The sequence below is a fragment of the Canis lupus genome, chromosome 11 (assembly GCF_003254725.2).
Source record: "Canis lupus dingo isolate Sandy chromosome 11, ASM325472v2, whole genome shotgun sequence".
NCBI classification, from domain to species: domain Eukaryota; kingdom Metazoa; phylum Chordata; class Mammalia; order Carnivora; family Canidae; genus Canis; species Canis lupus.
In genome coordinates, this window is record NC_064253.1 from 37,979,276 (window position 1) to 37,993,933 (window position 14,658).

The window sequence follows — 14,658 nt, forward strand, 5'->3', positions numbered from 1 at the left end:
GCCATAAATAATCTTGGTGTAAGCCATTTAAAAAAAGGAAGAATAAAAAGGAAAGCAAGCAGGCCAAAGGCAGCAGTAATATCTGGATGCCAGATGGCATCAGCTTAGTGATGGGGCTGATTCAATAAGAAGCAAAGGGAAATTCCTGTCATGCATCTGTGTGAACAGAACCCACAAGGAATTAGATACAGAAAGAAAAGCCAATAAGAGTCGCCATAGTGACCCTGTAGTCATTAAATGCCTTGTTTACCTTGTTGGAAACAGTATTTATATATATAATATTTAAGCTTTTGTTTACATTAGTCCATATTTATACCCAGTAAGTTGTCTGAGAATGTGAATGGCTTAACTCAGTGGTGAAGAATGTGAATTCATATTTTTTTTAAAGTGGCTAAAATGTTAATTGTGTGACATGTGTTTTTATATTTTCCCCCAAAGAATATTCAAGGAATCAAACCTCAGTAATGGATCCAGATAGTTTTGCTGTTTATATCCTCAGTACAAGGTGCCTGAATTATTTTCTCTTCATGCATCTCAGGCCACAGAAAATAAAAAGGAATATATATGTATATATATCTTAAGAATCAAAAGTCATCTCATCTAAGATCAAGCAGTTTAAATACTATCTGTAGATCATTAAGCCAACTTCAGGGATATTCAAGCAGAATAAGGTTTAGCATTAGAATTACAGGATGAAGAAAGCACAAGAGCTCTTAATTTTGAGAAGCTATAGCCCCATACTGGCTAGACTGAATCAGCCCCTACCCCGCAATGGTCATGACCTTGCTCACTTGTAACCCCTTCCTCTCTAGCCTCCTTCCCACATACTCAGATCCTTCTCCTCCATTATATCCTCTGCAACAGCATGCTTAATACAATTTCTCTGGATGTTTATGTACTTTAGATGACTGTAGAGAGTCAGTAGACCTGCTAAATTGTTCAAACCCCCTAATGAAAGAAGCTAAATTTACTCATAAGTCACCTACTTTGTGCCAGTTACTGATAAAGTAAACCTGGTAGTCCTTGCCCTCAAGAAACCTTAAGTTCATTATCACAGGAATGGTAGGATTGTGTCCAAAATGCTGAATATTGGTCAGTTATCCACAGATTGAACAAATGAGCTAGCTGTATTTTTTTAATGCAATTTGATTTTAAAGAATGTAATTTGATGTCTGAGTATGCACAGTGTGATAGTGTTACTGGTTTAAAAAGAAGTATAGGGGAATTATTTATTGAATTCCCAAATTCTCTCCCTTACTGTATATTCCTCTGAGTTAAAATACTACAATGGTTAAGCTAGGACACAGGTAATTCACAAATATGAACATAAATGAGAGAAGAATGCAATATACATGGAAAGGATTTGGAGGATGTTGACATGAATGGATCTTTGGCAGATTGTGATAGAACTTATCTGAATCTTTCACTAAAAAACCAGTTCATGAGGAAGGATTACTGGATATTTTTATATGGCCAATGATCATATATTTGTATCACCATATGTACCTCAGCGATTCTTACCTATACGTTGAGAACAGGGTGCAGAAACCATAGGTAATTTCCTAACATTTAAATTTTTTTCAATACACCATGCTGTCAACTATGTGAGTTGGTGAGGGGTAAGTCTGTATATTTGTGTGCTCAAACAAGGACAAAGCCCTGCTGGGATCAAAGTAAAAAAGTAGTTTAATTGTTGATCAGCCCTCCATGCAGAGCAGCAACATGCACCAGCAGTGGTGGATTGTGGGCTCCAGTGACAGACTGGTCAGGTGTTCATCTTGGATCCAGCACTAGTAACAGGAGACCCTGGGCAAGTCACTTAACCTTTTGGCTGCAATTTCCTCATTTGAGAAATGAGCATGATAACAGCATCTACATCATAGAGTTATTACAATGATTAAGTTAGTATATATAAAGTAGCTGGTATGCAGGAAGCTGCATACATGTTAACTGGGGTTATGATTGGGCTTTTCCCAGCATCACGCATCTTCCCAGGGAACCTGTAGCTAATAAAAATGTGTAATAATCACTTCTTTACAAATGGAGAAATTGAGGCAGAAGTTGTATCTACTGGTATGTGAGAGAAAAGTACCATTTAACCTGAAATTCAGCCAGTGGTTCCCCAGCTAGCACCACCATTTTGCCTCTCTTCTGTACTCCTGAGGCTTTTTGCAGAGTCACTTGTAAGCATCACACTTTGAATGTAGCCAAGAATTTATTCTAAAAGACAAAGCTTAGTTACCTTTATTTGAATAAAAAGGGAACCTACAGAGAATTGCAAAAATTAATAAGGAAAGTTTAGAAAATGCTTGGGTAGAAAAGCATCCTCTCTCAACTCTAGGTTAAACACAGTCGATCCCCATAGACTGTTCCCAACGTGCACCAAGACAGAAAAATCAATAACAAATTCAACAGAGCAGACAGAGCCATTTTTATGTAGTCATTAGAAAAGCCTTTATTGCAAACCAAGAAGTTCTCAATTTATCAGCCCCTCCCAACATCTCCACTTATTGCTCATTCTGTAGCTACTTTCAGAAAGCTAAATCTGAACTATTGCTCAGCTGAGCCCCAGAGAGTGACAAAGACAAATTAATGGGATCCGTGTGTGCCAAAATAAAGTATGGACCCTGTCACCACCAATATATGTTAAGTCCATTAAGGTCATTTTTAATGAACTGAACTTTTCATTGGAAAGCCTTGCCAAACTTGTTGAATTAAAGGAAAGAAACCTTTACAAAATTGCAAAATAAACCAATTCCACTCCACATGAAGAAAAAAAATGGTTCACGGAAAGTATTCTGAGTTTATGATATTTTAGATTTTTATCAAAATCGGGGAAAATGATATGGATTAAAAGCTCCATTCTGGTATTAAGTTGAGAATTACAAATGCATTAATAGCATTGTAAGCAATAATGGTAGGTTAGTCCCTGGGACATGACTTTTTAAATAATCAGACTTGCCTCAAGGAAGACCCAACTTTTAAATTATGTTCTGTGTATATAGGTCAGAAAAGCAATAGGAGAGAAAGATGGTCTGAAACAAATGTCATAGCCTGATTTTTTATTTGTGAAGAGAGTAATTTGGCTCCATTTGTATCTGCTACATACAGTTAGTGGCCTATCTTTTCTTTTTTTCCTAAAACTCCGTGCATATTGAGTTTTAAAGAGGAGACAAAAAATGGGAGCTTTCTTTGGGTTCCCCTGACATAGGAACAACTCCAAAATATCTCAGAGCCTTCCCTGGGGTAGCTGCTTGTATGATAAGGCAACATAAGATCAGAATTATGTGTAAATCACTGAAGGCAGCCTCTGGCTCAGAGATGCCCCCAAACAGTCTTCTATAAAACAGCCTTTTTATTGAGATTAAAGTGTGATAGACACAAGATTTAAACTTGCCTCAAGCTACATGATAACCTAATATCCCATCAAGATGAAATAAGACCAGCACATACTGCCTAAGTACAGCTATAAGAAACTACTAAATTTGGGCGCAGTAACTTTTTTTTAAAAGACCAAAAGAAACTTCCACAACAGGAAAAAGTTTTTGTGTGCTCATGCTAATATCTAGAACGGAGACGTAAGATTTAATTGCTTTGAGTTTTAAGACTCTTGCCTTTTTAGCTTGTTTTCAGCCTTTGGACCCAAGAACAAACCCAGAAGCAACTCACTCATAATGTCAACTCTCACCATTCTATGTATCTACTCATTTACTCATTTAAAATTGTATATTTGTTGATTATGTACTATATGAAGTTCTGCCTTCACAGAGGTTTGGCATAGTAAGGAAGATAGTTATTACCTAAAGACTCACATTTGATTTTCAGAAACTGATACTGCTATGAGTAAATGAAGAGGTGCTCTAAGAGAGTCTAAGAGGAACCCCAGCAGGTCTGGGAGTCAGGAAGTCTTCTCTGAGAAGGAGCTTGTCAACTGAGGCCTGGTGGATGAGTGGGAGTTACTCCAACCTGAGAGAAACAAGGAAGATCACCCAGGAAGTGACCCACCTGCCAAAATCTTGAGTCAGGAAAGAATGACACACGTTTAAATAAGAGAATATAGACTAGTATGGCTGGAGGCTAGTGACCAGGGGGAGAAGAACAGGAAATGAAGCTGGCTGGAAAAGTACATAATGTAGCCTTTGTAAGTAGTTTGGCTTTACTTCTGGATGTACTGAGAAACAGTTAAAAACTTTACATTTTAAGATCCCCCTAGCTACAGCGTGAAGAATGGCTTGGTAAAGTCTAACAGAGAAAGGAAAGAGACCAATGGTTATTGGGGTAATCCAGCAGAGAGGCAGTAGCTTCAGTAATCTTGGCTTATATGGCCACCCTATAGCCAGTATGATGACATGGTGAAGAGCTTGGATTCTGGAGTCACCTGTCATGGTTTTGAATCCTGATTCTGCCCTTTATTTAGCAATATGGTATTAGAAATCTCTGTGCCCTAATTTTGCCATCTAGAAATTGGGATGAAAATAGTATTGTTAAAATATAATTTTCAAAAAGGCAAAATCATGATCCATATGAGTGCATGTCAACATTTTTATTTAACTCCTAAATTATTAAGGGAACCAGTAAGATGTTAAAACTTATTCAAATGAGAATTGGATTTTAAAAAGTGTGTATTAAAAAAAAAAAAAAAGTGTGTATTTTCTACCAGACAAAAATCCTTTGCATTGACAGGAAAAAAAAAAAAATTTCCATCACTATGGACTGGAAACATTCGTGTCATCACAGCCCTCTACAAGGAAACTTCTGTCTAGCCAAAGACAAACAAAGACTCATACCTCATAGAATTAGACAACCTCCCACCCTGTAAGTCTGCTAGGCAATGTCAGCATTCCATTGAAAGGTTCTCTTTTGCCCATTTCACAACATTTCTGACAGTATCCATCTCCTAGCAATGTTATAATGAGTTAATGTATAGAAAGGCTTAAAGTACATTGGTAAACATTGGCTGTTGTTGTTGTTATATCAAGGTGGTGGCAATGGAGATGGAGAAAAGTAAATGAATTTCAGATACATTTTTAAGGGAGAATTGTAAGAATTGGGGAACCATTGGGTAGTGAGAAGTAAGGAAAAACGAGGGGTCAAGCATAACTCCTAAATGTGTACTTAAGCAGTTGGATGGCCAGTAGAGTCATTTGCTGTGATGGAGAAGACTGGAAGAGGAATAAGATACTAAGGAGGGAGATCAAGAGTTCCATTTTGGTCATTTGGTTGGAGATGTCTTTGAAATACCAAAGTAAAAATGTCAATCAGGAGAGAGAGCAATGTGCAACGGCTAAGAGCATGAAACCTACCAGCTGTGTGAATAACTTCAATATCCTCATTCATATAGTAATTATGAAATGGAGATTATAATAGTTCTTAATCTAGCTGTCATTAGGACTTAACAGCTTTTATTTATAAAATACTTAGAGTAGTGCCTGGCACATAAGAAGCACTAGATACGTTTTTGATAAATAATTAGTTTTGTTGAATTAGTGTTTGCTCCTTTGAAAGAATAATGGCTCCCTAGCACAAAACTTACCAAAAAAAAAAAAGAGAGAGAGAGAGAGAGAGTTTGGGTATAAAGCTCAGAAAAAAAAGTCCAGACTAGAGATGAAATACTTCGAAGTTGCCCACACATTGGTGGTGCGTGAAAGCAAGAATCACTGAAAACATCAGAAGACAGCTCCAACAGAGTTCCAAGGCACTGTGACATTTAGAATTCAAGGAGAGAAGAAAGGTCTAGAAAAGGAAACTGAGAAGGAATTGACCAGAAAAGAAAAGGAAAGAAAGCCAAGAGTTTGTCATCATGTAAGTCAAGAGGATAAAGTAATTCAAGAAAAAATGACATGGTCAGCTGTGTTGGATGCCACTGGAAGCAAGATAGTTGAGGGCTCATTTGTTGGGAAGAGCAGATACTCTAGGACCAGGATCTTCAGAAAGTGATTATTACCTGTCTTTCTGCTGGCTCTTCTCTTACTATTGAAGAACAAACTCCTGATGGTTAACAAGATACCTCCTTTAGTAAGACTTTTTGTCATACTTTGTCAGGAACCATGTTGAGAAAGATAGGTCAGAACTGCAAGATGAGTTTAACAGAGTCCTCAAGTATGAGGCTGTCAGCTTTGACAGAGCCCCTTAGTCTCTGACTCATTGGAACTCTGAGAGAACTCTGATACCCCGCAGCATTTCCTTCTAGTATAAAGTCCCTTTGAAAGGAGAATGTGCCCTTTAATGCAGCCAGGCTTTCTTTTCCCACTTCTAGCACTGTGCGTTTCTGCAAGAAAGTCAAGGAGGCATTTTTGCAAAGGCCAGCTGCCTCTCAAAGAACCCAAAAGGGCATCATTCTCATGAGAAAATGAAGTTTGCTTCTTGGAAAAGGCCACTAAATATAGTTCTCCCAGCACTGCCTTAGTCTCTTTGAAATTGGGTCCTTCCTCCATATTTATTTATTTGTTATTGGTCAGTGACATCTGATGGGATGGTGACTGAATTTGTTTCTCAAATAGATGTATTAGTGGTTGATTCAAAATCCTCATTCTGTTTTGTTATTTTAATTTCTGGAATTCGTCTATGCTTGGTTTTACAAATGAATCACCCTACAGTGACATAAGACTCTCAAAACCCATATATAATACTTAAGGATTTGAGGAACCTATGAAAAAAAGCAGTGCTATCAATGTTTTGTGGATCGATGTCCTGGAAATCTTTGAAAAATTGTGCTTGAAGACTTTAATATGAGTTGCATAACGAGGATGAATTGCTTGCAGCTCCAGAGAGTTGTAAGCTAACAACAGCAGTTGAGAAATATTTTCATAATTCCATATTTAGGTCAAGTATCCTTGACTAAAGATCTTTCACAATAAGTTAGATTGTTATTTATTTGGAATGATTTAGGTGTGGTTCTAAGTGAATGGAGAGGCCTATTTTGGATAAGTGTTCTCCCAAAACTTTATTGCCCTAGCTATATTTTTAAAGAATCATTTTGAAAGTTGTCTTGGTGTCATGGGCTTTACAGTTAATTCTAAAATCCCTAAAGTGATTCATTAAAGAGTCACCTTCCCTTTGTAGTGTTCCAAAGGTTTTTGTTTGTTTACTTATTTGGGAGGGTTTTGAAAAAAATCTTTTACTTTTTTGAGAGACACTAAATACTAAAGAAGTTTACATGAGGTCTTTTGATCTCATATAAAATTGAGAAGGATGAAAGAAGGTGTCTCCTGTTCTACTTTCCAAGTTTTTGTCCCACCCAACAGCAATTTCTTTCGCTCTCATTTCTAAATACCTCTTCAGTTCAGATGTCAAAATGCCAAGCTTTGATTTAGGAAACTGCACCTTCTCCTAAAGATCTTACTCCATTAATGTCTCAAGGATTGCTCAGAACCAGGAGGAGAACCAACTTTTCAAAACTAAAGAAAAAGGATAAAGAAAAGAAGATTGCATTCAAAATAGATGAGGCAATGTAGAATAACAACATCTTTATCAATAAAGTATGGTGACTTTTTTTGCTCCCAAATGATATATTTATGTAAAAGACTCTCCGGTTAATTTAGGGTAGAATTATTTATACTGTATTTTATTTTTCTAATATACTATTTTCCAGATCCTTCTGTGGCCACTAGTTAAATGATACAATTTCAGAAAGGGAAAAACCATGATTCTCGTGCATATATAAATTGAACCTCTGTCCAAGATTTCATCTACCTCATTAATTAATGAGGGTATCAGGAAAATGTTATGACCAATTCAAAGGAGATTTCGAAGAACCATACATATTTAGGCAAATAAGATGCAGGAATGGATCTACAAGTAGATGTAAAATAGGTCTGTCCACAGGACAGCACTCAATTGCATTCCATTAGCCACAATTAATCTGCATTTCTGTGGGCAAGAATCATTTGCATTATCCATTTTCTGTCATTTGTAGAGTGGTAAAATAGCTCCCAGTCAATGAGAGACTGCAATAACTAGGAAGGATGCACTGGACAGGGTGCCCACTAGCCTCTTGGGTCACTGTTACACCTTTTATGATTTTTGCCTATACTATTCAGTTCATTCCACCTTCTCTCCTCACCCTGAAATTGTATCACCACTCTCATGTGCAAGCATACACCAAAAGAAAGACGGCAAAGAAATCCACAAAGCCTATCAGACATCTCACTAAAATTTAGTAAGATCGAAAACAAAACCAAAATTAAGTATTTCTCATGTGATTTCCTGCAAGTTTTAGTTTGCATTTTGAAACTAGAGAATGAGGTGAGGCTGGTAGAAGCATTACGATAACACTCCTATAAAGCTATTCTTATTTTGAAGAATCCCAATGATTTTTTTAAACAAACAAACATGTATATGAGAGAGGAGAGGAAACTAAGAAGAGAAAAGATAAAGTTAAAAATCCTAGGGGTGGTTGGCTGGCTTACTTGGTACAGCACACAACTCTTCATCTTGGGGTTGTGAGTTCAAGCCCTATGTTGGGTGTGGAGCCTACTTAAAAGAAAACAAAAAACAACTTAGTCAAAAGACCACATGTGCATAAAACTGGAGCTGAACGCTGGCTATGATCTGCAGTGACACGAGATTAATTAACCAAGAGTGGATGGTTTCTGTTTAGCACTACATTAATAAAGTGATAGTTTTTATTATTTTGGTCCATGCTCTGACTTCATAATAACCACATATAAACTAAACCACATTGGGATTTTACAAGTGAATTTGATTATCACTGTTTTCTGTTTCATAAAAGGGACTATGATAATAACTCCAATTAAAGGGTAAGCCTTTTGTTAATGAAACATGAACGATTAAGCTTGCAAATTGAAGACCATACAGAAGCATAAATCATCTATTTGCCAGGTTTCTTTTTTAATTTCCTGGAGATGGGAAAACTGAATGCAGAAATGCTATCGATCTTCTCTGAAGTTAGAGCCTATCTCAGCAAGAGCTCACGTATCCAGCGATTCTGCATTCACCCCACAACAGTGCTGCTAACAAAAAGAAATTTAAAAGTACCCAAATTAAACTTCAAGAACAAGAGCTTTTTTCATGAAACACTTGTACATCAAAATGACTTTGTTTAAAAAAAAAAAAAAAAAACCTACTGACTCCATCTTAAAGGTCCTACTTTAAGGATTCCAGCTCGGCAAGTACTAATCAAACCAAGTCTCCTAAACCTTCCACTGAGACCTCCTGGCTCAGTCGCCTGCCCTCTAACCGACCTTGCTTCTTCCCACTTGTGGCCAGTAAGCTCAAGATAGTAAACACAATGTTGGGAGATCTAGGGATGTGGGGGAAAGTTTTGCATGAAACACAGTTATTATTCACTTGGCCATTTGCTCTATTAGATATTTTTCTTTTGAAATATGATCTCCTGCCTTCAACAAGAGGGAATTTATTATATCATACAGTGTATGCACTAGAGAAATTAAGATGCCTGCCAAAAGACAGCACTGCTTAAAAGCCAAATCATTTTTAATTGGTGTGAACTTGATGAAGACCTAAGGATAGTGGGTTGAAAGATAAGCCAGAAAGGCTATTTGACATTTGATAAGACTCTCACTTGGGAGACATAAAATAGATGTTTATTGTTTTTGCTATTAACCCTAAAGGTCCAGATAATAAAAAACAGACAAATGCATGTGTGTATGCCCCACACACGCACACGTTTATTTTCATTTAGATGCTGCTTCAAAATAAGGTTCAAGCATTGCAATGGGTTCATGAGGCTCCAGAAATGTGCCCTTTCTACTTTGTGTGCTTTTGGTATATTATCTTCCTGATCCTGGAATGAGACCAAATGCAAAGTGATTGACATGATAGGCAAGGAGAGCAGAGGGTTTGGTTTGTAGATCATTTAGATTCTAAATTTCATTTGAACTCACTTTGGAAGATAAAACATAAATCAATTTAACTGCTTTTCATTCTTAGAAACTTATATATGTGGAAAAGAGAGAAACCAAGACTTAAGTTTAAAGATCATTTATGAATCTTAGTGTGCTTGGTATCTCCACTAAAGGTCCTAGAGCAGGACTTGGGAAACTACAGTCCACAGGCCGAATTCATACCTTTCTCCTACCAACCTCCCTCCAGGTTTTTTTATTAAAACAAACAAACAAACAAACAAACAAACAAAAACCAGGTTCCAAGACTAGGTTTGCATGCCTCCTCCCTCCTTTTTTTTAATAAATAAAGTTTTATTGGAACACAACCACACCCATTTCCATACATATTGCCTATGACTGCATTCACAGCACGTTGGCAAGAGTCGTTGCAGCAACAAAGACCCAGAAATGACCCACAAAATCAAAAATATTTTCTATCTGGCCTTTTACAGAAAAAGCTAGGTGATCCTCGTTGACTCATAATGGTCTCTGAAGATAGCTATTAGGGGGTGACAGAAACTTTCCCAGCGTAGGTAAAGCTAATAGGGTGCAGTGCTTCTTGAGATCTTGTCACTTTTTTATTTGAAAATAAAATTCATTCCTACATTACTAAATAAGAAACATTATTCACACACTATCATCAAGGTTGGCTGACTTTTCCTTTGCTTTTGGGTTTTTCTTACACACAAAATAGTTTAATATGCATTTTCCTTTATGTCTACACCTGGATTGTAGCATTCAGTGTTTGTGTATTTTTCACTGTTCTTCTTCCAGGAGCCAGACAGACAGGTATATGTGAATGTGTAATAAGAGGGTTAAAATTATTTTGATGGCAGAGTTGGCTTTTATATTTATAAAAAGCTCCTACAGGTGGCATTATTTAAAGAGAGGGAGACTTTTTAGTTTTTTAGGATACTATTTTCCCCCCAAGTTCTCTGGGTGCCAGAAGATAGATCAAGAATTCAAAAACAAGAGAGGGAGGTAACATTGTAATGAGAATGTCTTGGGAATAATTCTGGATGGCTCTTCCTCCCTCATCCACCTTCCTGACAAGGTTGTATGTGACCTTCATTCTCTCCTAGGGGATGGCTCTTCCAGGCCTTCGACACCGTGAGCTGTTGGGGGTTGGAGGAGTCTGGCTCTCTTGGCCAGCTCCATGCACAGCCCAGGCTCAGGCAACATCTTTGTTATGATCCTTCCAATTTGAAAACTTGGATAGGGTTTCCTGCTAGAATTTCTATTTCCCTAAACTAGATATGAACCATTTGCACTTGCTAAGATTTAATGCCATAATCTTATCAGTTCTTTCGTTTTCTGCCAAAGTCAAGGTTAGGAGACCAGGTTTGCATGCCTCCTCAGCACGAGTCTCTGTGAGAAAGCAGTAGGATCATGGAAAAATAAAAACGTTTTATTCCAAAGTTCTTTTTCCAGATTATTATACTAACTTTTTGAAAATCTTAGTGGTTTCCTCTTGGGCTTTTCTCCCTAGGTCTCTCTCAAGGTCATTGCAGTCAAAGCCATTGTAGATTAGTGAGAGAGAAAGTCTTTTTTTGGAATTTGGATATTGCCCTGTATTATAGAGAAAACTCAGAAGAAAATCAAATTCTCACTAGTGTGGCTCCTCTGAGGGGTTGGGGGAGAGGAAGCTGTTGAACAAACTTGAATTGAATGCAGAATTTCTTGTTTACTGTGACACGTCTGTGGATTTAAATTTGTAGCACAGCTTTTCTCTACGATATAAAAAGTATTGTAGTCCAGACTAATTCAAAGAATGTGTGAGGAACAAGACTCTGCTCCATTCTTGGAAACTTACAAAAAAAGAACCTCTTTCTATATATAAATAAATCTTGGGAAGCACATTGAACAGAAAAGCAAAAGAAAGTTACAGAATATGAGATCCAGACCAAAAAAAAATTTTTTTTAAAAAACCTTCCTTAAATATCTCCAAGGGCTTATTTTGTGATAGTTTTTAGGATCAGTATTAGTCTGCTGTAAGAATAGCCAGCATCTTGTGGAAGGCACAAGTGCTGGGATTTAGAGAGAGAGAGAGAGAGAGAGAAGAGAGAGAGAGAGAAGAAACCACCGATTTCCTGCTTTGAAGAGCTACCACTGTGGGTGCAAAGCAGGGAGAGAGCAGGTGGTCTGTGGCTGGAATGTCTTACAGCTGGGAGTTCATATGACCCAAAAAAACCAATCCAGAAACTATGGCAAACGAGCTCATGAACTAAACAGAAGCACCCATCGCGGGACAGGGTGTCAGAGCCCTGAGCACATCCCAGGACAGCGCTGGGCAGTGGCGACAGGGACAGGTGGGATGCAGCCCCCCACAGCCCCCACGGTCTCCTGCCTGGGGCTTCTCATCCTGTCCTCTTGCTTGCTTGCTGACTGCAGGTTCATCCCAGAAGCCTGGTCGGCCTGTACGGTTACCTGTGGTGTGGGGACCCAGGTGCGAATGGTGAGGTGTCAAGTGCTCCTGCCTTTCTCCCAGTCCGTGGCTGACCTGCCTGTTGACGAATGTGAAGGGCCCAAGCCAGCCTCCCAGCGTGCCTGTTATGCAGGACCATGCCATGGGGAAGTTCCTGAGTTGACCCCAGAAGAGACAGATGGCCTCTTCGGTGGCCTACAGGACTTCGACGAGCTGTATGACTGGGAATATGAGGGCTTCACCAAGTGCTCCGAGTCGTGTGGAGGAGGTAAGAAGGGGGCTCTGGCCCAGATCCCCTCCATCTTCTTGTCCTTTTCCTATAACCTCTCCCTGCAGGAGACTGTGTCACGTGACTGCCTCTAGCCCAGGAATGATAAGCAGGGGGCGGAGGGGAGGAAGCCCTTCTAAATGTAAAGCACACGGAATGAAACCCAGATGTATTTCCCTTTGGGCTCGCGTGGCGCTCAGGCTGTCAGCTGTGAGTGGCCAACACAACTCATGCTTTTACTTTCACTTGTCATTCTGATGTTTTGCAATGTATCCTGGTGCATCTGACTGAGAACCCAGTTGACACTGACCTGGCAGTGCTCTCGACATTCAGTTTTATTTATCTCCTTGCTTCAGTGCATGTGGTATGGACCAAGGCCCAAGATGACAAAACATTCTGCTCTTCCCCAGAATAGGTTAGAGTCCCCCTGATTTACTCAGCTGATTTCCCAAAGCAATATCCCTTTACAAAGCAAAAAAGGGTCTACAAAGGGCACTTAATACTGTGGTCACCTGGAACCGGACAGGACTTTAAAGTCTGACCCCACTGCCATTTCACAGATGAGAAAACGAAGATCTAAAGAAGCTGAGTGACTTGAAATCACACAGCTAGTGAGGGGCAGCTGCGATTAGGCCTGCTATTGATCTGTTCGCCTGTCTAGAGTCTTTCCAGCGCATGACACTTCTTTAAGCACTTAGAGAATTCCTGAGGCTTTCCCCTCACGAATATCATTTAACTAATGATAAATGTGTCCATGTACATTATCCTGGTTCTTTAGGGATATTCCACGGTGATCACAATAGACTCAGTGATTCTTTATTTCAGGTGTTATAAAGGGGTCATACGGGAAGAGGAAGGCATCTAAGTCAACAATAAATTCTTTAAGATTATGATCCTTCTTACACTCTAAAAAAATACATCAGGTTCATAATGCCACTGCCTCCCACATCCACTCCCAAGAGAGGTTTTGATAGGTGGGGAAATGCTGGCTAATTTCCTGCCAGACCCCTCTCACTGATTATCAGTAACCCCTTTTGCTACATTAAGGTTCTGCATTGCCAGCAAAGTTTCTCAACTGTTATTTTTTAAAAAGTATATTAAAATTACTTTCCAAAACTGTTTTTTGAACCATGACATTTTGGAAACTTTTAAAAAGGCGTCTTTGGTCATTACAGAGAATGTGCAAGTACATGTGCCCCAAATGTTCACAAGCACTTGAAAAGGGATGAATAGTGAAACAAGCACATACTAGCAAAGAATCCCTTTTCTCCATCAGATCTTTTAGCAAGCATGTAATAGTTTTGACCTTGAGGTTCTTGTTTGTTTCTAAGTCTTCCAGTTTCAAACCATGAAATTCTTAAGTGTTTTAATGGAGGGCCCTGTTATTTTTAAAACCTAAATCTTTCCATCTGATTCTGGAAGAGTTTCCTGGAACTCAGCTAATCTCTGTTCTTGAGGGGTTCTCCAGGCCCACTGAGGACATCTTTTCTTCCATGCTTACGAAGGGAGACTGTTAAATAAGCTTTGATGATCTCTGAGCCAGGGCAGGAGCTGAGAAGTTAGGTAGGAGGACCACAGCCGATTGCCACAGTGGCTTCTTTCCAATATAATGAGGAACTCAAGAGTTCAGATGGTGTGTGTTTATCCCCAAATTCCACAATCACCTGAATGGAATGATCATTATCTCTAGTCTGAAATGAATGTGCTTTGGAAAAAAAATTGACTTGTGGTCTCTCAGTTATGGTTCTCAGTTACAAGTCAAACCTGGAACTCTATGAGCAGATGGAAAAACTAGACACAGTCGTGGAATAATAAATAACCAGATACCTTTATCTTTGAGATTCTAAACACTCTGCTGATCAACCAGAGGTATAAAACTCAAAGCGTAGAGAGCATGTGGAATGTTTTTCATTTCAAATGTTTTCAGAAGATAACTAATTTGGAAATAAGATTTGGACATTTGATATACAATTGATCTCTGCCTGTAGGAACTGAGCATCTTTGTACAACATAAATTGTACATCCTTTATATCCAAGGCAGGGTAAAGTTACTGAAATGTCTTATGGCTTTAACTGTCGACAACTGTGCACACTTACCT

At 38.6% G+C, this 14,658-nt stretch overlaps 1 protein-coding gene across 4 annotated transcripts in view; it reads left to right on the plus strand.

Annotated features, from left to right (window-relative positions):
- The window catches only part of ADAMTSL1 (ADAMTS like 1), an 873,193-nt gene that overhangs the window by 672,414 nt on the left and 186,121 nt on the right, over window positions 1-14,658 (plus strand). For all 4 annotated transcript variants that reach the window (XM_049116156.1, XM_049116157.1, XM_049116158.1 and 1 more), the window contains one exon: window positions 12,258-12,559. In XM_049116156.1, the coding sequence (XP_048972113.1) occupies window positions 12,258-12,559 (302 nt within the window). The remainder of the gene's footprint in view (window positions 1-12,257; window positions 12,560-14,658) is intronic.